Source organism: Protomyctophum bolini (assembly GCF_963924005.1).
Source record: "Protomyctophum bolini genome assembly, chromosome: 10".
NCBI classification, from domain to species: Eukaryota; Metazoa; Chordata; class Actinopteri; order Myctophiformes; family Myctophidae; genus Protomyctophum; species Protomyctophum bolini.
The window spans coordinates 16480022-16506496 of NC_137871.1; the positions used below are offsets into that span (position 1 = coordinate 16480022).

A 26475-nucleotide genomic window follows, 5' to 3' on the forward strand; every position below is an offset into this window, starting at 1 on the left:
GGAGAGGGAGAGAGAGATCCTAATGGAAGACAAGGGAACAGGGAGGGAAGGAAACTTAGAGCAAGACTGACAGAGGCAGAAAAGGGAGAGTGAGAGAAAGAGAGGAGGAGCAGAGAGAGAGAGAGAGAGAGAGAGGGGGGGGTGGAATTATCCAAAGAGGGTCTCTGGCTGAAAGCAGCCATTCCCCATGCAACAGAGAGAAGGGGACAGAGGAGTGAGAGAGCAAGGAGAGGATGAAGAAGGAGAAGGTACAGGCTTGAGCGCAGACCGTGCTTGTTCCCACGACGACGACAACCATGGGGGCCGTGGTCGGCACGTTGACCATGCAGACCAAGCAGAGGAGACCATCCAGGGGTGAGGGACCGTGTGTGTGTGTGTGTGGGAACAGTCATAAAAGAGAGAACGAATGCATGCGACCAACAGGTGTCCACACAAAGGAAAGAGAGTGATCATTTTACAACTATAGGTTGCTCTCTGTCTGTCTGTCTGTCTGTCTGTCTGTCTGTCTGTCTGTGCTAGGGGCATTCAGAACGTGTATACATTGTGGTTAGTGGGAATGAAAACATAAGCGCCCCACCGGAAGAGGAGGGCCTAAGGCAGAACAAACGGGCAAGATCCTGCTATCCACATTCTGTTTGGCAATGTTCAAAGGAAGACAGGACGCTGTTAATTTTTTCCCGATGGGTTCCCAGATTTGTTGGTGTGTGCTTGTGTGTGCTTGTGCGTGCATGCGTGCATCAACATTGCCCATGTGATTGATTGTATTTGTTTAGCTTATCTTTATGGAAAAGCAAGTCATGATGAAAGCTAGTCAGAGATGGCGTGTGTGTGTGTGTGTGTGTGTGTGTGTGTTGGGGGCGTGGGGATTGTGAGTGGCCATGCTGGTAAACACACACGTGTACAAGGTATTTGTCACTCTGATCACACACTGCTGTTCCGTCTTGCTGTTACCTTGGAAGCACAGTAGCCATGGCAACACTAGATGTCAGTTTTGGGTGGGAGGGGTGAGGGGGCTGCAATGGGGGGGAGGGGGGGGGGTATATTCCTTCGTAAATCAGGGCCATGCAAATGACAGACTGAGAGATGAGTGTGATGTATGATTATGTAGATAAAGGGGAGGGACAGTGGAAAGTTTGTGAAGACCTGTTGCTCGTCTCTTCTGTTGCATATTCTATTCCGCTGCAATGCAACTGCACGCACGATGTGTGAGTGACACACAATGGCTCAACACTAGTTTTTTTCTCTTTCCAGGTTCTTTTTTTAGTGTGACCCTGACGTCTAAATTATATTGCCATGTAAATGAGCCTATACAGAATTGAGTCGTTTAGGTACAGTTACAGTCAGGCTTAACCACTTACTTAGTCTGGGGTTCCCGGGGCTCTAGTCTGTACTAGAGCCCGGTTCGGTCCCTTTTTCACTCCACACCTAAATGTCTTTGCCAAAAAATAGCCAATCTACAAGCTCACAAGAGGTTGTGTTGAGACGCGTTGTGAGCTTGTAGATCTGCTCATTTCACCTAATGTTTGCCCCAGAAAAAAATGGGACACTAGGGTTCATTTGGTTAATTCATGTAAGATCAGTTCTGTGTTGATTTATTAGTTGTCTCCAGACTCTCCACCAGGCCGAAGGCATGTGGAGAGAGTATGTTTTGCACTCCGTCCGTTTGTGCGTGTCCGTCCTTCCTTCCTTCCGTCCGTCCGTCCGTCCGTTATCAGCTAATCTCCGCCACCGTTGGTCCGATCCATGCCAAACTTTGCACACACACTCCCTGGAGGCCAACGACAAACCTCTGCCCCAAATATTCTTCAACGGCCTGTTATAGCGACACCATGTGGCCGATTTAGGCAAAACACATTTCTGTAGATTACTCGTAAACATTTTATCCATACATCACACATTTCGGTATACACTATCTCCATAGTCATGTGATCAACACGGATCTGCACCATTTCCCATCTTCCATCCTGATTGACTAAGAGATTGGTTCCAAAGCTCACATGATTGGTCCGTTTCGAACAAAATGCCATAAATCACAAACACAATTTCCATGAAATTATACACGCACATTTCCACTAGGCCGAGGACAAGTCAATAACAGCCAATTCCTGTTTTTAGCTATAACTGCATCGATCTGTATACTTATGTATGCGCACTCCCTAGAGGCCATGGAAAAGCATTGTCCCTGCATCCCTCCACATCTGCCGGTTATAGCGCCACCATGAGGCCGATTTCTGTAAAACACATTGCTTATGTTAGTTACACAGATTTCATCCAAATCTCATGGAAATCGGTACACATGATCTCTGTAGTCAAGACTAGTCTGTTGGATTTCTCAGATTCTATACTGATTGGCTAACATTGCCTTCCAAAGTTTTCATGCAGGAGTGGCCCGTTTCGCTCAAAATGCTGCACATCCTGCTCAGACAGAATTCTATCCTCATAGATGCTATGAGTGATCTGCTATGAGTGACTCCTAAACATTTTGCCAAACATCTCACACAGTCCTATCCTCCTGGTAGAGACCTGTGCCCAGAAGGGCACTTTTTCTAGTTAATCATCATTTTGGTCACAAGAACCGTTTCTCAGGACCTAACAACGAACCACATAAACCATTCTGACCAATCACCAGCCGCAGTCTGAAAACGGACTCCATCTTAGCCCATATCACTTGCCGTAGTACTTGCCCTGGCCTTGACCTCCTACAGGCGTATACACAGGCTCAACTTATGTAACTTAAATAGCACTTTATGTAGACATACATCTAGCACTCTATGGTGTATACAGTACACATAGTTTCCTTAGATAGATATTCCACTGTTAGGTTCTTAAGCTTACGTAGGATTCATGATGATCTTTTATATTTTGATGTATTACCATGTTTTTTGTTCTTGCTTATTGTAAATCGCTCTGGATTAAGAGCATCTGCTAAATGTCTAAATTGTAATGATGTTGCGCACAGTGAAATACTCAGTGTTAACCCTATTCAATGCAGCATCACAACAAAGTCACACATTGAATTATATACTAGGGTTTAGGATCTGCTATTTTCACTGAATATTTGTCTTATTTCTTTGTCGACTATTCACCTACTTTTGCTGGATGTCTGTCTGCATAATATAGGGTTCATCTTACAATAAATGCACTGAATCTCTGTGTGTACGCCTGTATTCCATGTAACTTGAGAACCATTCGCCCCACCGACTTCAAATTCGACATGCGGATATAATAGGTATTGCATAGTGCATACTAGGGTGGGGAATGTATTCGCGATTTTCATTGTTTCCAAGTTGCATCGTTCCCAAGTAGACCGGTGCCCGACGGGCACAGGTCTAGTGTAGTTAAATTAACAGTTACAAATTACAGCGTGTCTGCAGCCGGGAATTTACTTCCCGGGGGTTTCGATTCCCTACACACCACAGAAGAGACAAACAACATGGTTCATTTTGACTGAGCTTTACACCAGGAATGTCAGAATGCTTTTACATATTCAAGGCTTTGCTGCATTAATACTGATCTGAACTGAATTGAGAGTCTGTAGATTTGAAGTGTTTGTAAGGAAGTCAACAAGCACAAAATATTGAACCAGACTGTCTAGTGTCTACACGTTTCTTTGCAGACTGTCAAATCTGACATTTGTTGAGGTTTAGAACAGTCTGCTGAGCACATCTGGTACTGTATTTCTGATGTACTGACTGTGGTGATGTCATCTATCCTGTTGTTCTACCAGCTACTCTACCCCTGAGCGTGAGCGACTGCCGCATCATGTTATAAGCCTTATGACATACTGTATCTGCAACAATGCATGCTAGATAGGTTATAATATAAGGGATCTCGACGGTAACGGTGAGAGTGACAGTGTGATGTGTGAGCCTGTAATAAAGTCATGTTAGATTCCTAAACACACACACACACATCCTCTGAACGGTTTAGGTGTCAGGTTGGGTTGCTTGTTTTATTGCTTACAGGCTGTCTTGTCTGCCTGTTTTATAGTTTATCTACCTTTTTTAGTCTGTCTTGTCTACTACAGTACCTGTTTCATTGCTTATAGCTTGTCTTGTCTGCCTGTTGCCTTCATGGCAGGCGTGTCTTTTGTAAATATATGTTTTTGTTGTGGCTTTCACCTTTATTTTATATTTTTCATGGAGGGATAGACAGTAGGCTGACAGGAATGGAGGAGAGAGATGGGGGGGGGGGGGGGGGGTGACATGCAGTAAAGGCCGTCAGGATCGGGAGTCGAGCCTGCGGCCAGACCTGATTACCAGCCACGGTGCCTGGACCGCTGAGCCATGGCCAAGGCCAAGCGTGTCTTTTGTGTCGTGTCGCTCCTAGCTGATGACATGTTCTGGGAGGTCTTTCTCATATGGCTTTAAAACAAATCATTTCTTTTCCACCACCATCTCACCCCCGCACTGTTGTCTTAACCTTCTCGCTCTCTCTCTTCCCCCCCTCTTCATCACTCTTTGGCTCCTTCTCTCATGTTGCTTTCTTCATGCCCTTCTTTCACTAGCTCTCACTCTCTCTCTCTCTCTCTCTCTCTCTCTCTCTCTCTCTCTCTCTCTCTCTCTCTCTCTCTCTCTCTAAAATAATATTATATAATAATATCTCCCCTGCTGTTCACTCCGTTTTAAACTCCCACACTTCCCTTTTCCTCAGAACTATCTCTTTTTTGCCTTCCTCCCTGGGGCTCCTTCCTTCTCTCGTTCTTCCCTTTAATCTACAGAACCCCACAGATTTTGTCTCAGTGTGACAATCTGCCCCTTATCTCTCTTAATTTATACCTCCGTTCTTCCTCGTCTCCCACACTCTCATTAAGTGGTGTGAAAGTACTTATTAAGTTATCTCACCATGAGACTATTCCTTTCTTGGAATCCAGCCATGCATGCGTGCGTGCGTGTAGTTACATACATGCGTAACTATGCATGCCTGTATTTGCATGCAATGCAAAAGAGGCCTGTATATGCATGTATACTTTGTATATAGGCATGTATAGGCCTAGTGCCTACGCATGTACTGTACATGCATCTACTTGCAAATCATTAGGGATTTATATGAATCATCTTCTATCGTCTCTGTTGGAGTGAATTTCACTCCCATCCAACAATAGAGTAACTAACGATGTTGATGTACGGTGATGCGGTATGTGTGCACATGTGTTACCGTACGCACTAACATACATGTGTCTTTTGAATACATGCACGTGTGTGCACTGACTGCACTCATACTTGTGTGTGTGTGTGTGTGTGTGTGTGTGTGTGTGTGTGTTTGTGTTTTTTCTCGGCTAGAGAGAGTGACTGTGTGTGCTCACCGACCGAACCAGTATGGTTTGGATGTGGAATTGGCTTGGAAATTGGAAAACAATGCAGCTGAGAAGCTGTATTTTTTTTTGGAACTTGAATTCATGCCACGGAGCATGATTATGGATGGGCACAGCTTTTTCATGGTGTAAATGTGATTTGTGTGTGTGTGTGCGTGTGCGTGTGCGTGTGCGTGTGCCTGTGCCTGTGCGTGTGCCTGTGCCTGTGCCTGTGCCTGTGCCTGTGCCTGTGCCTGTGCCTGTGCCTGTGCCTGTGCCTGTGCCTGTGCCTGTGTCTGTGTCTGTGTGACTGTGTGCGAGCATATGAGCATACGAGCATACGTGTGTGTTTCCTGTACAGTATACCTGGGTATATTTCACCATGCCTTTGCTTGGAGAGAGCGCTCCACCAATAAAGCAGAGAGTGAGAGTGAGGGCTCTCCGTCGCCACTGGGAGGACAGATTAAGCTAATTCAGATTATGCAAATGATGTCTCCCTGTCATGGATTACAGGACACAGTATGAGGGGAGAGAGAGGGAGGGAGAGAGAGAGAGAGATAGAGATCGAGTCTCAATGTAGCACAGCTCTGTTTACACATTGCTTTATTCGAGGTGGCCTATAATTTTAAATGTACATACATTTCTTAGTTTCGATTGATTTTAGAGAGGGGGATTCAGGTGTTGAAAGGAAAATGGGTCTGACATTAAATCCCACTTTGGCAGTTAGAAGTATGGTATGAGCTGCACTCCAGTCCCATCTTGTTTTGGACTGGTGGACAGATCTGTCAGTACGGCCGGAGAAAGTCTATTTTAGAGCGGTGCGCACCGCTCCAATGACTGGTCGTGTGTCCCTTATATACTAGTCTGTTTGGAGTATGAACAGCTGCAATACCACTGGGTATTCGAATGGATTACAGGACTGTGTCCTGTAATCCATGCTATTTTACCTTGCTCTCGTTTCCATCTATATGCTTAATAGTCCAAAGTGTTCACATTTTGAACGAGAGGCGGATGAGAAGTCAGAAATGAAGCGCTTAGTATATCCATCAGATCAAAACCACGGAGAGCGCCCTAGATTAGCAGAGATGAGGCATTCTTTCTGCCACGCTAACAGGGAAGTGAACGGTGGCCTTAGAGTCCCACTCAAAAATAAAAAAGGAAAAATTCAGAATATTATTCTCTCACCTGATATATTCTTTCACCTGATATCATTGCATCATATCTATTGTTTACATTTGGGAAAAAAAGGAAAAAAAGCCAAACATTCTGGTTCCTAGCCCACCTGTTGTTCAGTAGTGTAATCAAACCATTTTTCCCATTTGTTTTCAAAAGACTCTCTCTTCAATCTCAAATTAGCGGTCATTCTCTCCATGTCGAGACTTTCTGAGACTATGGAACCATCTATCTACCATCATCTATAGAAGGAGGATCTACCTGTAGCCATTTTCGAGTAATGGCTTTCTTCCCTGCAGCCAGGAAGATTTTCATCAGATATCTGTCACTTCCCATAATTTCATCTGGTAAATCTCCCAGATATAGCATTAAACAAGAATCTAATATTTGAAAGCCCAGAATCTCCTGCAATTTCTCTGTGACATTTTTCCAAAAGGTGAGAATTTCAGAGCAACCCTTTTCCAATGATTGGCTTTTGACAATGTGCTAATATCCCATTTCTCAGAACCCTTTAACATTCTGTTACACAGACTGAGCAGTGAGGGAGGGCTGACTGAGCAAGGCTGTACGTCACCCCTCTTCATGTGCAGAATGGGCAGACATTTAAATGGAATACATTTTGAATACTTGAACAAACACAGGGGAGACTCCGTTCATCTTATCACGCAGTGCACCAGTGGTGCTTCGATGGGACGCTCCTCGTTTTAGCCTATGGCAAATTCAATTTGGTGCTCCTGAGTCCTGCACCATAATGTAATTTTCCCCGTCACTCGTAATTTGGTTGCAGAGCTGTAAGTGAAACACAAACTTTCAATTCACATTCACAACTCTGCGGCAAACTCACAATACCACAGAGCCCCCTGATGTTTACAATTCAGGGGCAACACTAGTCAGGCTGTAGCTTGGTTGTGCATGCACCTCCATATTTGGATACATAATACTTTAGTCATGTCCACTTACTCCACTATAGGCTATTTGTGTGTGTGTGTGTGTGTGTGTGTGTGTGTGTGTGTGTGTGTGTGTGTGTGTGTGTGTGTGACTGTGTGTGTGTGACTGTGTGTGTGTGTGTGTGTGTGTGTGTGTGTGTGTGTGTGTGTGTGTGTGTGTGTGTGTGTGTGTCAGACAAAGCTATGCCTTGGAGTGGCTAGCACCACTCAAAAAATATTATAATTTCACACAAAACCTTGACAAATGCTCACACTAAACAAGAGTCTAACAAATGTTTAGTGCTGCTGCCCTCTGCTGGTCTATAATCTGTAGCAGCATGATGCTAAAATGATGTTACAGCTCCCTTGCATGCATTGTATTGAGCTGCTTATACCTCTCTGGCTGTATTCAGCAAAATCGTGGTTGCTTTAATTTAGGTAAATGTCACCGGAATAATTTAGGAAATATTTTGAAAAGTCACTTTGTGGTAAATTAAGCTTTTGTCTCGTTATTGGGTGCACAGTGAAAATAAGGTACTTCTTAATGGGCCCAATTTATCAAATCCAGATGACACGCACACACGCACACGCACACAGACACTTACACAAATGTTGAAAGGGGAGTTTGGCATTGCCTCAGTGTACTCGGGTCACGTACTAAAGTTACACTTCTGGCCCCAAAGAGTGAAGGACGTTGTAGCTACAACGGAGAGGGGGAACAGGGGAGGAGGTCAGGGGACGAGAGAGGCCCCAGGGGGGTGGAGAGTGGAAAGGATAAAAGGAGAAAAACAGAGAGAGAGAGGCATTGAGTCTAGTCATGATGAGATACAGTAGGAGACGCAGGGAGGAGATAGAAGTAGTGTGCAATACAAAAAACAAGAGATCAAGTCGTAGCGCATCAAGAGGTTGAAGATGGATCGATGGATGGAGTATTATAGTGAGTTTACTTTAGTTCACATTCCTTTTTAAAATATTCGATTTTTCATACATGCATGTATACATGTTAAAGGTCTAAGTAGAAAAGCACAAACAAAGGCAAGTAAAAACTACAACCTATAAGAGGAGAACACATGGATGTCCATGAAGGTTAGGGCCTGTGGAAGGACATAACGGTGAGGGATGGATGGAGAAAGAGCAGGCGATAACAGCCTTCACACCATAGCCATCATTCTTCTATGCTGTGCAGCTGTTAAAATGCTACACCTGCTGGGAGTCATCCGTGTAGAGGGTGAGTTGGTAACTAAAACGAATAGTAGTAGACAGTAGTAGCTACTAGTGAGCCCTGTAATCCATCCAACTATTATAGTAATAGTTGGTTTAAGGTTAACTTTTGTTTTGTTGTAATCTTTAAAAGGTGTACTGTACCTGAGGTTGAACAAAATGTTATGGTCTGTGTCAGTCCTGTATTTATTGTGTACTTTGCCATGTTGCGTCTATTCTTTTGTGTTGTGGGACATCACTGCTAATTCCATTTCTGAACATCATACCTGGCAATAAGGTGCAGTATGTGTGTGTTAAAATACACTTTCTTGGGACGCCTGGTTGGTGCAGGGGTAAAGTACTTGCCTACCACAGTGGACACCGTGGACCAGTGCGTCTGGCTTCTCAGAACACAATGGACTCTATGCACACACGCCATTTTGGAAAGAACTTGGGCCGCTTCCCTACTTCTTTCACAGGTGTTACCGATGATAATAATGAAGGCTCTGTTCCATTCTGGTCAAACAGAGTCGCTACACCAGTGGGTCTCAGAGTGTCCTTGAGTGCGTTCCAAATGGCTCCTTACGGATGTGTAACTCAGAGAGTGTACGAATGGAACCAAATGGACTCGTAATTCTATTCGTACACTCTGAGTTATCGGGGTCCTTGAAATTAAAACGTTTGAAAAACACACTACATTAATGGAACAGAGCCTTAATTAGTAACACCTGTGAAGGAAGTACGGAAGGGCCCGGAAGTAGGAATAATTATTCTGTGTGCATAAAGCCCATTGGCACTGTTCATTGGGTGAGGGCAGTATAGTCCTTGACACTAGTGACTCCAGAGAGCTGGGGGAGAGATGGTGCTGCCCAGGTGAAAGTCCTTACTGTCCTGTGAAAAGAAGTGCATGGCGTGTATCGCTAGGTCCTCAACTAGAGATGCTGAAGGTCCACTAATAATTGTTGAAAAAGACCCGGTCCCATGAGTGTGATGTGGGTCACGCAGCGGCCAGCCGAGAGCGGGGCTCTATGCCTGTTTAGTACAGTCAAACCAAGGCAAGCTTATACAAATCAGATCCCTTCCCAACCAACCAATACTGGGGTGCAGAGTATGGAAATAAAATGTTTTACAAATATTCCCCTCCAAAAATTCACAGCAAATGTGAATATGTTGAGGCACAAAGAACACTTTTAGTTTGTCAAGATTTGCCTGCTTAATAATAAGAGAAATAGCCCCTTTAAGAGAAATAGCACATTGGTTACCAAGACTAACTTTGTTAGTTCTTTTCTTAATTTAACAAAAATCAGACCCATCTGAAGTGAGTGGTACTGTACTGTACTGTACTGTACTGTACTGTACTGTACTGTACTGTACTGTACTGTACTGTACTGTGTTTTAGGCTGTGCAACAGTGACAAGTGACTTGGTGGTGAACAAACGCTATTTTCGTGCTTGGACACGGGGAGACACACACACATAGCTGTCTATAGGAGTGGTTGCACCACTCAAAAACTAAATTAATACTCCATACACTCCCCCTTTGCCTCATGCCCTCATCATAATACCTCACAAACACCACCAACTGACCATTATCACTGGTATCATCATAATACCTCACAAACACCACCAACTGACCATTATCACTGGTATCATCATAATACCTCACAAACACCACCAACTGACCATTATCACTGGTATCATCATAATACCTCACAAACACCACCAACTGACCATTATCTGTGGTGTCAGTGGACTTGTCCACTGCTGGGGAAATGCATTCTGCATTTTATATTCCCACAAAGCTGTTTGGACAAATCACCATCCAGTAATTCAGTACTTCTGGTTGCTGTGGAATCTGAGAGTGGGATTGGCTTTATTTTAGCTGTCATTTCCTCCTTTTCTATGTTGTTCATCACTTCATTATGAACAACATTATTTTATATAAAAAAAAAATAATAATAATATATATATTATATATATATATAATTTTTTGCCCAGGGTCCACAGAGAGGTGGTCCACGGTCTGGTCGTGGTCCGCGGTCCGCTATTGAGGACCCCTGCGCTAGTGTCTCTACATTACACCCACTCCAAACCAACAGCAGGGCTTAGCAGCAGAAGGGACCATTTATTTGAGTGCATTGTTGAAGGGGAATTAGCAGAACGACTAAAATGGCAGACATACAGGAATGTATTCATATGTTAAGACATATGTGTTCTACAACTGTTGTTATCACTGGTAGTACAATCTGAGAACGCATTGTCAAAACATTAATGAATGGCCGCTGGCAACTGCACTGAATTTCCTAACTGAACTTGCTTTGCACATGTCTGTGACAGGCATGTCGCTCATTAGTTACAGTATGATTGTTTTACTCAGCCCTTCCTGGTATATATTTTTTTTTCTAAATCTTTTTATTCAGGTTTTTTGTAACAAGCCCAGCCCAGCCCAAGTATTAAACAGACATATACAAATAAAACTCAATCCCCTATCCCACCCACAATCCCAAGGATAGTCGGAAAAACAGTCTGGAGGAAAATAAAAATTGAATAAATATATCTATATACACAAAATACATGCATACATAATTACAAAAATAAAATAAATAAAAATAAAGCAGATTTTCATAGCAGAGCAGATTTTGTTTCTGTTGTGGTTTGACTTTGGCCGAGGCATAGGCACGGCACACTATGCCGTGGTAGAACGTCATAAACGGGCCCCAGGTCTGACTTTTTCTCAGAGCCGGCAATTGAAAACCTTAACATCTCCAACTCCAGACAGGACAGTATATCACGAAGCCACTGACGGAGCACAGGTGGGGCATCATGGTGGAGCAGAATGGCACGCCTAGCGAGCAACAAGGCAAAGTCAACCATACGACACTCTATGTGTGTTAGAGGAAGGTCATCCCTTCCAGCAGTGCCAAGGAGAGCCACTAAGGGATCTGAGTCTAGATTTTGGTGTAGAATGTTGGATAGAGTATTGAACACATTCCCCCAAAGTTGCATCACCGCTCTTGCACTTGTCACAGGTAGGAGTTACGTCAGGAGAAATACTAGCCAGTTTAGCCTTAGACATATGAGCTCTATGGACTATTTTAAACTGCACTAAGCAATGTCGTGCACAAAGAGAGGACTTGTGTATAGAAGAAAAAATATAATCCCATACTTCATCAGACAGTGTGAGCCCCAGATCATGTTCCCAGTCGGCCTTTATCTTATCTAAGGGCGCTGGCCTCGAATTTGAAAGGATATCATATAATATTGAAATGGCGCCCTTAATCGTTGGGTCAAAAGACAGAAATTCATCAATAGGGTTAGCATTAGGCTTATTAGGGAAGCCAGATAATATAGAGCTCACATAATGCCGGGCCTGCAGAAGTCTGTAGAAGTGTGGTCTAGGTAGACTATATTTCTTTGAGATTTGATCAAAAGATACAAAGCTCCCTTCTATAAATAGGTCTTTAAACCATTTGATGCCCTTTCCTTCCTGGTAAATTTTAATTGTGATCTTTCGTATCTATCTGTTTTTGTTCTTGAAGAGTGTGTGCGTGTGTGTGTGTGTGTGTGAGAGAGAGAGAGAGAGAGAGAGAGAGAGAGAGAGAGAGAGAGAATGTTTGTATACACAGTATGCCTTTGTTGTCTGTAAACCTGAAAATGTATAAATAAAATTGTGAAAAAAAAGAGAAATGCCAGAGACAATGAAAGAACATTGCTGAGCACTTGGTGTTAAGTATAATGAATACTACTTATGCATATTACAATCAAGCAATTAAGATTGACCAGGCTATAGAATCTTTATTGGGCCACATTTCACTGATAATGTGCTAAATGTGGCTAAGTGAAGTGTCCCAGGCTCTTACGTTTATATAGTGAGTGTGATGGTGACCATATCTGCAGAGAGCTCCGTTTACATTCCGGCTCTTCGAAAATAGCCGATCTACAAGCTCACAATGAGTCGCGTTGCGACGCACTGTGAGCTTGTAGATCTGCTATTTTACAAAGATTTTCTTTTTATCCATTTACCTGTGAAACGGGACATTCTGCATGATGAGTACTTTTTACTTTTGGTACTTTAAGTACATTTTGATGCCATTACTGTTGTTGTACTGTAAGTAAATCTTGAGTTTCGCACTATTGCTCGTAACAGAGTATTTCTACATTGCACTATTTAATTGATACTACCGGTATCCGTTTTCCACCACGGGGTGATGCAGTGTTAGCAAAGTGGGTGTTGCTGCATGACACACATAACCCGTGGGGTGGCTTTATGTGCTCATGTATGCATGTGAGGATGGCTGCATGCATGACAATGTCACTTGCGGAAGTGCATGTATGAAGGTTTTCTTTTGCGGACTCACCTGTTTCTGCACGCATGCGTGTGTCCGTGCATACATCTGTGTGTGTGAAATGGTTTTGTGGTGTATGTGTGTGTATATGAGTGTTTATACATACCTCAGGGCTGCTGGGATCTCATCTGGGTGTGAATTACTACACCTTGGGCCAGAGGCAGACCTCTCCACCTCCCACTAATGTGACAAAAGACTGAACTACTGCCTGGCTGATGAAATGAATGGCCTGCAGCGTGCGTGCGTGTGTGTGTGTGTTGGGTCCTGATTATTAGTTTCACGCTGAGACTTTGATTACACTTTGATTATGTACAGTACACGCTTTGTTTATATAATTGTATTTCTTCATCTGTGCTTTTTATGTTTGATTGACTAGCCCACTTTTATATTGTTGTAATTAAAGGGTAAGACCACTTTTTTTGAGGTTTGGGTTGTGTAGTTACTTTGCCATGATGCAACTCCAAATGTGGACAAGAAATAAAAAATAACTGCTCCAGTGATTAGAAATTGATAATTCATATGCTCCTCATTGACTTACATTGTAGCTAAAACAGCTCTCAAAGTCACTCTTTTAGTACGTAAACAAACACAAACAATGTTGATTCAGACAATATAGAGCATCACCAAAACTCATGTGGTTTTATTTTTTCATAAAAATGTTATCTTCCTGTTGATTTGTCCATTTTATTGGGAAGAAAACCCGGACTGGATCCGTGGATCCGGATCCAGATCTTCAAATAGTAAAATCAACAGGAATCTAACATTTTTATGAAAAAATAAAACCACATGAGTTTTGGTGATGCTCTCTATATTGTCTGAATCAACTTTGTTTGTGTTTGTTTACGTACTAAAAGAGTGACTTTGAGAGCTGATTTAGCTACAATGTAAGTCAATGAGGAGCATATTTTGAATTATCAATTTCTAATCACTGGAGCAGTATTGTTTTATTTCTTGTCCACATTTGGAGTTGCATCATGGCAAAGTAACTACACAACCCAAACCTCAAAACAAGTGGTCTTACCCTTTAAAGTAACTTTGTTTTAAAAACTGCTTCATAAATAGTATTGTTGTTAAATGTAATGAACTCTAAGGTATATTAATGGCATACAGTAGTTCAATGTTGTTCAATCAAAATGAGTGGTATTCCCCTTTATTCAATTAACAAACCTTAACTGCAAATACATAATGAATGTATGAAAGAAATGTCTGAACTCTATGGTGAGGATATGGAGAGAAAAGTGTGTACTTTTCTTTTGTTCCTATAAAGCCCCATTCCCACTGGCGTGTGTGTCACCTGTCCTGTCTTCTCTCACCTCCCCTATGGCGGAGAGAATAGACTAATGTGTTGCTAATGTTGGGGTCAGTCAGGGGGAGGAACATGCCGGTATTGGACTGACCTCTACTGTACCTCTTAGTCTCCACAGCCATCTCTCTCAGCCTCACTTCTCTTCTATATTGTACCTCTCATTTGCTGAAGGTTTTCCTCCCAGCAAAACGGAAGGAAGGAGTAGAGAGAGAGCAAGTGTGAGAGATACAGGACATGGTAGAACAGAGAGGAAGCACAAGAGACTGACAGAACAGCCATGGGCTGGAATAATACAAATTCAAAGTAGTGTTAATTTTAGATAGATTATACAGACTGACTGACTGTTGACATGTAACTAATGTGTGTGTGTGTGTGTGTGTGTGTGTGTGTGTGTGTGTGTGTGTGTGTGTGTGTGTGTGTGTGTGTGTGTGTGTGTGTGTGTGTGCGTGTGTGCGTGTGCGTGCGTCTCCCCACAGACAAGATAGATGATGACTTTGAGATGACCATGGTGTGTCATCGGCCAGAGGGCCTTGACCAGCTAGAGGCTCAAACTAACTTCAACAAGAGGGAGCTGCAAGTGCTGTACCGGGGTTTCAAGAATGTGAGTAATCTCTGTTCAATAATTCATGACATTTCTAACTCTTTTTGTCCCATCCCCCAAATTCTAGCATATTGTTTTGTTCTCCTTTTTGAGGGGGCTTTAGCTAAGCCTGAGACTCTACACCTTTGTCAGTAAATGAGGGACCAAGTCACGCTTTTAACCAAGTAACAGGCATTAGTTAAAAGCCTCCAGCTTACAAGCAACCATGTAAGATAGAACCATATAACATTTGTTAATTTCCTTTGTACAGCGGCCACTAAAATGCCATAAAACACAATGTTTACTAAATCCTAAAATGCGATATCAAAACTAACTATATTAACAAAAGAACAAAATAACAACGCCTGAGAGCTGTCAGTTAAGACGCTGACGTCACACCAAAGTCCAGCGGTCCAGGATCATACATCCAATCCACAGCGTTAAGTATTTATAAGAATAAGTCACTGAACAGATATATAATACAGGGTATTAATGCAAAAATAAAATAAAGAGAAACCTGTTTTTGACACCGGTCACAGTTACATGCATCCAGATCACTGCTGGAAAGTTAATGAGTACATTTACTCAAGAACTGTACTTCAGTAAAATGTTGAGGTACTTTTACTTTACTTGAATATTTGTTTCCTTTTTTTCCTATATATTAATATATATATAATATTCAGCTATTAGTGTAGACCCTCGTCTCACACAAACATTAAATTCCCATTGAAAATGAATGGAGAAATGTACATCATATAGTGTCTGAGCAAATAGACATGTTACATCATGTTGATGTGCGATGATAAGAGCACCCCTCACTTCACACGGGTGTGATTTTTTGTTTACTATAGTTTTTATTTGATATCATTTCGAAACATTTTCAAAAACCTTTCCCAAAAAACAGCAGGCAGCCTATTACATATGTTATGGACCTGCCCACTTTTGGTTGATTACTGGTTCATCATGTCTACTGTCTCTGATATTGTAGAAATTGATATACCACATGATCCAAGAATTTGGTTACTGGGTGACGTTAAGCTGATCAACACAATTTTTAACCGAGTATTTTGTGTCACTCGCCAGTACAGCTGCGAAGAAATCATTCTGGTTAATTGGAAACTCACCTTCACAGAGACACTGGCTGAATGAACTTTCATCATGCTGTACTCCAGAAAAGATATTGTACAATGTAAAGGGAATGCCTGCTACTTATGAAAAGATCTGGGCTAGGTTCTTTGAGGTTCTACCTTCAATATCTCCTTCACCCATGTCTCCTTCTCCATGTTACTCAATTTCAGATCATTCCTTTTGGTTTCCAGTTTTCTCCAGGTGCGGCCCAGTTGCCTCTGAAGATGACCATTTTGCCCTTGCAATGCCTCCTTCTCCTTTTTTCCAACAAGTTCCTTTTTCGTCTGTTTCTCCTTCTGCAGTCTGCAAAAAGTTCTTCTTTTTAATGCGTTCTTTTCTTCATCCCACTGATTGGCAGTTGGGAGATCATCATTCCACTTAACGACTGTAAAGTTACCAGACATCCTTACTCGTTCTGTGAGGTGTTCACCTCCAGTTGTCTGAAACTTGCAACTGTTACTTGATAACTGCTCTTAAACATTTACATTCTGGGAGGCGTGACGTAACACCAATTTGCATAAATCACAGCCCAACTATGGACTGGCTGACTTCCAGGCAGCCAGGTAGTGCAATGAAGTCTTAACTTGTTAGTGTGGTTGCTGAAAGGCAAACACACGATTCTTATTGGTATTTTTGAGGGGCGATAGACACAAACATTGAAGACGAAGGTGAGGACGCAAATTCTGATTGGCCGGAATGAGATGATATATGATGATGTATGATGATTAGAGCGCACCTCACTTCACACGGGTGTGATTTTCTTTTTAATATATCATAAATGTACTCGTGGCCTGGGCCGTGGCTCAGCGGAAAAGCTGTGGTCAGAAGCAAAACCTCCAAAAAATACTTGGTTTCTTGACAAGGAAGAGGCACCGGTCGCGACTAGCAGCTCAGGCTCGGTGGAGTTGGCAGAAGCTGGGGAGGCAGGGGAGCGGCCACTGTGCTAGCACCAGAGAGAGGACCACCCAACCACAATGGAGGTGGAGAAGACAGTAGGCCTGATATTGATAATGATAACATGGTCATGTAGTCGGAGATGGAGGAAGAACAAGCTGGGGTGGAGGAAACACATGCTAGGGGCGGAGGACATGCCGCCGGAGCGAGTTACAATTAAATACCCCACTGACTTTGGACATTTTGACTCAAATGTCAAACGTTATATGGTGTCTACGGGGCCATGTAAGCCTACTGGTCCTTTCCCGTGGGATCCCAAACAGGACAACGACTTTTTCTACAAAATATTACACCCGCAAAACCAAGTCTGGTTTGGAGATAAAGTACCACAGACGTGGCTATGTTATTCACCCAACCTAGATGTAGCCTACTGTGAGACATGTTGGCTCTTTGCAGATCATTCATTACTCGGTGGGAAGAAGACATGGTGATCAAACAATTGGCAGAATCTATCTAATCTAATCCGAATAAAATTCAGCTACATGATTCATCTAATGTGCATACCGCTGCTCGTGTGATATATGACCATTGACGTTTGCACGGAACAATCGATGGAGAGAGAAATCAGACTGGAGACTAACTTTTGGAGACAGGTACTGGACTGTCTGTTAAATGTTACGCAACTAACATGCCCTTCAGAGGACACCGGGAAACAATAATAGGCTAAGGCAACAATGGGAATTTCCTGGCTATCATTGAGCTAATGGCAAGATATGATCCAGTCCTAAAATATATCATTAATCTCCCAGCTCACTCAAGTCCAAAAATACATCTCCATCAAATAAAACATCCCAGGATATGACAGAAATAAATTGCTCTTGCAACTACATTGATGAGCATCTTTTTTTTGTTTACTTTTATAAAGCCCAGCCAAATACTGGGCCAGTATTGACCCAGTATTGGGCCAGTATATATATGACCCAGTCGTGTTTACCAGTATTACTCTTCTCACCGTGATGTCTCTCTCTCTCTCTCTCTCTCTCTCTCTCTCTCTCTCTCTCTCTCTCTCTCTCTCTCTCTCTCTCTCTCTCTCCCTCCTCTAGGAATGTCCAAGTGGTGTTGTGGATGAAACGACATTCAAGCAGATATACTCCCAGTTCTTCCCACATGGAGGTACAGTGTGTGGTTACAGGCAGTACACTACAGTGTTTTAGGGAAGTCACTTTCAAAATATAATGTATTAAATATTTATTAGGCCCTACTTGAAATGAACAAAAATAATTATTGTATAGTTGCGTTATAATATTGCTTTCTGTGGCAAGTAATGTAAAGCGTTACTTTTGTAATGCAGCACCAGTACACACAGGTATATTTGAAACCTTGTGTCCTCATGTGAGTTTGCTCTCTTGCTTGCAGATGCCAGCACATATGCACACTACCTGTTCAATTCTTTTGACACGGCGCAAAGTGGATCCATCAAGTTCGAGGTCAGCAGAACGCAGTCAAAAATGTATCCTCTGGAATGTTTTGTCATTATGCTTAGCAAAGGTCAGAAAATGCATTTAGGTGGCTTTTTCACAGCGACTGCATTGTTTAGCCTTTGGTTCCTATACTAATCTGTCAAAACATACAGTATTCGTAGAAACCAAGGCCAGACATAATGTACTTGAAATACTAAATAGCAATTATTTGTGCATCTCTTAACCCATTTTGACCTGAGATCAGATTCTAAAAATGTCTTCTAAATCCTGACCGTTTTATGAAAAAGCTATATTTCTATGTCAGTCGTTCTTTGATTTAAAAAAAATAGCAGACCTACAAGCTCGTAGCGAGTTCGTAGCGAGCTTGTAGATCTGCTATTTTTCAATAGCTAAAGCATAACATAATGCTAACACCAAAAGGGGTTCCCGCCCAAAATGGGTTGTACCTTCAGTAACTCAATATTTCAGATTGACTATACAATTCTTACTACTGTATAATAAAGGATATCTTTGTATAGCCTGACATGGCCAGACTAATACATCTGCCAAGGATATTTATTTATTTGCACTGGCAGATTTGTCTGTTTATATGCTTTGTAAAACTATCCTAAAAGATCAGTAAATCACTTTCAGATTTTATTGTGTGCCATAATCTCTAAAGTGAAGACAATTCATTGTTATTTCATGTTTATCAATGATTTGCAAAACACTTTGGGATCCATCTTGTGACCAAAAAGTGACAAAAGTAGCGGTATAGACAACAATAAATAAGTTTAAAACATTTGTATTAAGACACCAACTCTTCCTTGGAAACAGCCCCACATACTTGCATAACATTTAAACCAGAAATGTAATGCTTGTTAACAGTGACATAGCCTCGATACCCAGGCTTTCATTTAACAGTGACATGACTTCTCTCCTTGTTATGAATGTGTTATAAATTCATGTCATTGATTAGTACTACTAATTTGATCAAAAACAACATATCCAATGAATACTTAATGAATTATGGAATAAAATGACAAAGAATATAGGAAAGAAACACGAGCTAATTAAATAATGGATGAAATAATAATATGATTCCAGGCCATTTTTGACCTATGTGCATTAAAAGGGGGTTACATGTCTTCATCCTATCCCTTCCTCTCTGTGCTGCAGGACTTTGTAACAGCCCTTTCCATCCTGCTGAGGGGCACCGTTAGAGAGAAACTCCAGTGGACGTTCAATCTCTATGACATTAACAAGGACGGATACATAAACAAAGAGGTTGTGTTTTCCATAATGTTTTTCATAATGTCCACAAATGTCACGTGTGTTTTGTTACAATGTTGTTTACTAGGGTTCAAGTAGCTGGCAAAAGCATCTGGGAACTCAGATTAGGGTTCAAGCCACGTACTCCGATCTTGCACTTTTTAAGTCACTTGGTAAGCCTAAATTGTAAATTCCAAATTGTGTTTGTATGTCAATCAATCAATCAATCAATCAATCTTTATTTATATAGCACATTTTTCAGGCAGCGAGTGCAGTTCAAAGTGCTTTACAGTAAGAACAAAAAAGTAATAATAATAAAAATAATATATATATATATATATATACACATATACATACATGTATATATATAAATACACATACACATACACAAATATACACATGTACATATCACACAAGGAGCAAAACAAAGCAGGAAAGCATCGACTATAAAGTAATAAAAACAATAGTAAAAAGGAGAGACTAATCACAGGAAAAGGACATGATCTAGGAGGTAAAAGCGATGCTAAAAAGGTGTGTTTTAAGATTTCGTTTAAAAATGTCAACAGATTCAGAGAACCGTAGATCCCTTGGTAGGCTATTCCAGAGCACAGGGGCGTAGTAGCTAAAAGCGGCTTCACCATATTTTTTTGTTTTTGGGGTCTCAGGTATCTCCAGGAGACCAGCACTCGATGAACGAAGTGGTCTGCCTGGCACATATTTAGGAAGCATTTCTGAAAAATAAATAGGTGCATTTCCATTTAGTGTTTTAAAAACAAGTAAAATAATTTTAAAATCTATTCTAAAATGTATAGGCAACCAGTGCAGGGACTTTAAAATTGGTGTAATGTGTGCTCTGCGTTTGGTTTTTGTCAGTCTTTTCTTCTACTTATTTGTTTCTACTATTTCTACTAAAGTCTTTGAACAAATTGTTTTCACTGTTTACATTAGAAGCCAGCATAGAGGTGTACTGTATACAGCGAAAGCACCCTCTGGTGGACAAAGTTGTGAACACATTCATATGCATAAGCCTGGACCACAGCCAGCCTCATTACAATATTTGTATTATCACCGCCAGGCTGTACATTTTTGGGCAGAGACTATTTCTTACAAGAAATGCCATACATCATGAACGTACCATCCAATAGCATGTTAGAGGTGCTATAAAGAAAATCCAAAACCACTTTGCCCATAGAGGCCACCACAAACGGCAACAGCTGCACCATTTGCTGATCAAAGTCTATATCCCCGCAGCTTCCTTGTGTTCTGACGGCTGCATCCCACGGCTGAGAGAGCCCTGTAAAGCCAGGCAACCTGGCCTGGCGGGGATATGCGCTCTGAGAACCTTTCTATTCTCTAGTCTAGTCTTGTTCTGTGCTTTGTGGCGGCTAAACTATTAATATGTCTGTGTGTGCACGTATGATTTGCAGGAAATGACAGACATTGTCAGAGCAATATACGACATGATGGGGAAGTACACCTACCCTGTTCTGAAGACGGAAGCACCCAAACAGCATGTGGATGCCTTCTTCCAGGTACAAACTTTTACAATCATTTATTTTCTGTCCTCAAAAGCAGCCAAGGACACAAACATTGATAATAATACAGCTAACAAAACGATTGTATTGATATCTACGTGGGAGTGTTTACGGTAAGATAACATTACCATGTTTATCCTACATCACCCAGAGCTCAAACTCACAGCCTTAGAGATATTGTAGCTCCACACTGTGTATTACAGATTTTAGCATTCTAATTAAGCTATGGCTTTTATTACCATGCATGGGGCAATGGTTATAACTTGTTGTTGTAAGAAAATGGCAATGTCCAGACAAAGGTTTCCATTGAATCTATACATTTGTTTAATAGGTGCACAGGCATTAGGTCACGAGCGCAAACTAAATCAAGAGTGTAAATGTATTTTAGAACTACTAAAATATCTTAAAACTATCTTTTTTAAATAGCAAGTAATTTAAACAGATGCTAGGTTTATTGTTTACCTGGTATCCATGTAATGAAGCAAGTCAGTAATGGAAATCGCATAGAATTAGCTGAATGAAATGAAATAATGGCCGGGGCAGCTATAGGGTATGCGGTTCGGGCACCTAGGCTGCTGATACAGCCTGACAGCGTGCCACGGGTTTGAATCCCGATTTGCTGCGTGTCACCCCCCCCCATCTCTCTCTCCCCATTTCCTGTCAGCATACTGTCCTATCAATAAAGGATGAACAGTCAATAAATGATGACAAAGGGCAATATCTGTCTAGTTACAACTAGGGGCAGCGCCCCCACCACAGGCATTATGGTCATCACTCACATGATCGTCCATGTAGTTTCACATTCTTCATAGTTTTCTATTACTTTAACGATGGTAAATAATAGCTGCGTGACCTACTGTAGAAATTGTACCGCTTTCACACATTCTGCGTTGCTCTCCACAGAAAATGGATAAAAACAGAGATGGAGTGGTCACTCTGGATGAATTCATTCTTTCCTGCCAAGAGGTACTGTCTGTCTGTCTGTCTGTCTGTCTTTCTCTCCCTCTGTCTTTCTCTCTGTATTTCTTTCTCTCTCAATTAGCCTCCTCTTCTGGCCATTCAGTATTGTTGGCACGCTGCACTTTGTCACACAGGTAGCACTGTTTGCTTTCATTCTATGTTTGACCAGTATTGCTGTATATTATATCACATGATAGATGTCCTCTTGTTATCTCTCCATGAGGCCATACCACTAGAGCAAGCACATTGTCCTCATGTTGTGGGCTTTTAGCATCCCCAGGTGGTGAGCTGGGTTATGACTGAGTTGAGTTTGGATGTCAGACGCCTTTTTCTTCCCCCCCCCCCACCCCCACCTCTTCTAATTTCACACAGGACGAAAATATCATGAAGTCTCTACAGCTGTTTGAAAACGTCATCTAGACAATGAAGAGTGTACAGCCCAGCGGAGCAAATCAAAGTACGGAGCGAGCTAAGATGAGTGGAAAAGAGAGAGGGGAACCGTGGGGGAAAGAGTTTAATTTGTGACTGAAAGCAGACATTGGACATTTTTGTAGTTGTATTCTCAACAGCCTTGTCACAAAACTGTGAAGTGTCTCACTATATCAATACCATGAAACCATCATTATACTCGGTTAAGCCTGATTCATTCATCTTTGTCGCACGATGGTGTCGTGTGCCAAAAATAGCTGATCTACGAGCTCACGATGTGTCACAGATGCACCGCATTGTGAGCTTGTACATCCATTATTTTCAATGGACAATGGAGCATAACTTATGCATTAGGTGTGGTCTGTCGTCCAGACTCAATCCCCAGGTTTTCCCTGACCTTGATTATGACCTTCCTGTGATCTTGTAGACTTTTCACCTCTGACCATGGTCACGGCCGGGTTTGCGTAAGGACTAAGGACGCGCTTTGGCCAGTGATTGGCCAGTGCACTTGTGCAAGGACGTGCTGTGATTGGCCAGTAGACACTTTGAGTGGCAGTCGGGGGAAACGCTCTCTCTGATGTACTATTCTCTGCCTATCGGGTTGCAACTTGAACGGGGCTGAGTCGGCTAAGTGAACTTCGCAACGTTCGACACGGCAACTAGCACGCTTTAACACACTCGGTGGTGTCTCTCGTTCGCTTGAGTCGGCGCCCCTCCGTCGCGGTCTAAAACTTTACTTTATCCCCTACTACTGCAGTAGGAGGGGGAGGAGTGACCATTTACGCAAACCCGCGACCATTTCCATGCTCGCACCTCTGACCCTGCTGCCCTCCATCTCGTTCAGTCGCTGTTGTTGACGTTGTTATATAGTTACCGTCTTCTTGGACAGTGTGTTACTACACGTCATTGTTTAAATACTGGTCCTGAACTCGTCTCACACTTTGTCAAATGCTTTTGTGAAAGACGTGATGTTAACCAGTTCAGTGTGATAACCTATATGGAAATGCTCTACACAACATCAAAGAGGATTATTGTATATATGGAGTTTATAAATGAATGCAACCTTGTGAATTTCCATGTCAAATATTACAGCAACATGAAGGAATTGCATAAAGCACAGAAGACCTCAGCTGCCTGCAGTATGTGCAGTGTTATAAACTTGGTGTCCAGAAGTTAACCTGGGTACCAAATTAATTTGGGTAGCTGGGTTCTTATAGGGGGCATCTTCAAAAAAACTGAGCCAACTCCTTTGTTTTCTGTAAAGCAGTTCTACTCTATATGTGCTGTATATAGAGTATACAGGTATATGCAGTATGTGACCAATTAGCCTCAACTCCTACTGTGTGTGTGTGTGTTCCAGTGGTGTGGGTCAGTGTCGTTATGATTATGTAGATAGTTTCTCGTCTTCTTGGAAATCGGTTGTATTGCTACGTTCACATGGGCAAGCGCAAAGACGAATGGGAGTATATCATTTTGGAGCAGCTACATGCATCATTGCAGACATCATTCATCTTTGCATCGTCATGTGCGAACGCAGCATATTTGTCTTTCTGCGTGTCCATTTATCTGTCTGTCTTCCAGTCTGTCTGCGTGTCCATTCATCTGTATACAGTCTGTCTGCTTCCTGACCGTCTATACTCGTCTCTCTGCCAGAATATTCCCAGTAGCCTAATCTGCACGGGTCGGGACCCATGCATGTTTGGGCGCAGACCGATTTTTGTGGGTCGCGACTCCTGAGTAAGTATCCCATTTTTTTGTTTTCCTAGTATACTTTTTAATATATATATATATATTATTTCAAAAGATTTCAAAAAGTTTAAACAGAAAATCTCAACTTTTCATCAATTAAAAACAATCAATTACAATTTTTTAAAAGGCATTTCACAAAAACAAAATCTAATTTCCAAGTCTTAAGTACTGAAATTGCAGATCTAGATTCTCACAACGCGAGGCGAAGTGATGTGTTGGTCGCAGGCAAGCTTCTAATTTCGCTTTTGGATCACTGTTGCGTGTGTGTGTGTGTGTGTGTGTGCTTTTACATTTCTGTATGATAATTAAAATTAAATTCTTGCTATAGTTACATCTTCTTGTTGGAAGTGCATGACACCTACAAATGTCACTAAATCCAGCTTTTAGAAGCATTCTCCTGAACTGGGGGTGAAGGCAAGTATTTCTACCAGAGAGTTTAACTGGGACATTCAGCTCTGTTAAAAAAAAAAAGAACAGAAATATTATTGATTCTCAATAACTCGCTTTACACTGTGAGTGAGGGAGAGGAAGGGGACGAAACAGAACGAAATAGAAAAACGGAAGGAAGACTATAGCAAAGATGTGAAAACGGGTACAAAATGAAAGATTAATGACCTTGTCACTGATTCTAGAATGGAAGCCATGTTTCACATGAAAGCCCATTGCTATAGGATTGAGCAACAACAAAAACAGATCGAAGGCTAATTATTTACTGTCATGCCCTCTCACTGTGCTATAATACAGTATAATAATTGTAGAATTATTATTTTTGCTTGGATGATCTGCAGCTCATCTCCAATGGACGCAGACACACAGACTGACTGACAGACAGATCAACTGACAAGCAAACTGAATGAAATAATGTGTGTATTGAAATACTGTATAAAATCATTATATTTAACAATAAACTTTTCAAAAAAAAGATGGCTTTTTTGTGTGATATATTTGGTGTTAAAACACAAATGGACTTAAACCGCACGCAAAAGGTTCACAAGAATGTTGTATTGCAGAAGTACAAAAAACGTACATTTTTTATAGAATGGGGGCCTATACATTTCATTGATCTGGCCCATCATGGGAAGCATGATAATGTGCAAAAGAAAAGGGTAAAATAAAAATAAACCAACCTTAAAGAACATGCATTTCTCCTCTTTCTCTCTTTTTTGCTATTCTGTCTTCCTCCTCATAATTTATTTAAAATGTCCATTTTTCATTTTGTTAATTCCTACTTGAGTTCAGTGCACCTTATCTGTAGCCTATCTGGTTGGTGCATTTGCGTTGGTGCATTTAGACAACTTTTCCACACATCTCACAATGGGCTCTCTTAGATTGTTGTACAAAGACGGTCTTTAGTTAAACTATAAGCACAGTCTCACAAAACGAGTAATTGCGTGTGTCCATTATCTTTTAGATGCAAGGAGCCAGGGAGTGTCCGTCAGGCCTACTGTCTGCAGGTATGCTCTTCGACATGGTTGCATCAAACACCTTTCATGTACAGTACAACATTAGGCTAATTGGTTCACCGGTAGAGAATAAACGGCGTCCTTAATTGCAGCAATATTTTCACTTTCCTATGGTATAGGCTACTCAAATAGACACATAATGTACAGGTAACAGACGATCACAGCACAACAATAAAACGTCATTTTGAGTACAACAGACTCATTTTGCAACCTTCTAGGATCTGAAAAGTCTTGCTGGATCAATCTGTCTCATTTGCAATGTTTTATGCGTGGCTATGTCAAAATCCATGTAATTGAGTCGGGTGCCACTCACCATATATAGTCTTCCACATTTTCTCAAGTGAAAAATCCAATTTCAATAATCGGAACCCTTGACGCGAGTTCTTCAAAGTTTGTTGTGTGTTGTGTTTGTCTGTCGAATCTTGTCCACTGGTTTTTAAAGGATGTCCATGAGGAAACGCTCCTCTGCCTAATTAAATGTATATATTAACCACTTTATTGGCCATCCCTACTAGTGAAACGGACCTGAGTTGGCTCTGTAGGCTACTGGATCTGCTCTTTAGTTTCCTTCTATATCTCTTCCCCAGTCCCCAGAAATAGATGGCCAATCTACAAGGTCACACAACTCGTATACCAACGCCACGTGTTGCGGGCTTGTAGATCGGCTATTTCTGGCGAATGTTCCCCCCCCAGAATATGGGGGTGTTGTGTTGGGGTTCAAGTGGTTTACAGTTAAAGGTGACCGAATAGGGCATTTGCGCG

At 41.7% G+C, this 26475-nt stretch overlaps 1 protein-coding gene across 1 annotated transcript; it reads left to right on the forward strand.

Moving 5' to 3' along the window:
- Positions 1-212: 212 nt before the first annotated feature.
- Positions 213-23312, forward strand: kcnip1a (Kv channel interacting protein 1 a). Its single transcript, XM_080774091.1, has 8 exons — positions 213-354; positions 14720-14844; positions 17949-18018; positions 18262-18332; positions 19485-19592; positions 21005-21109; positions 22016-22078; positions 22445-23312. Exons 1-8 carry the CDS (start codon positions 297-299, stop codon positions 22490-22492), a joined length of 648 nt encoding a protein of 215 aa, XP_080630217.1. The 5' UTR covers positions 213-296; the 3' UTR covers positions 22493-23312.
- The last annotated feature ends 3163 nt before the right edge of the window (positions 23313-26475 follow it).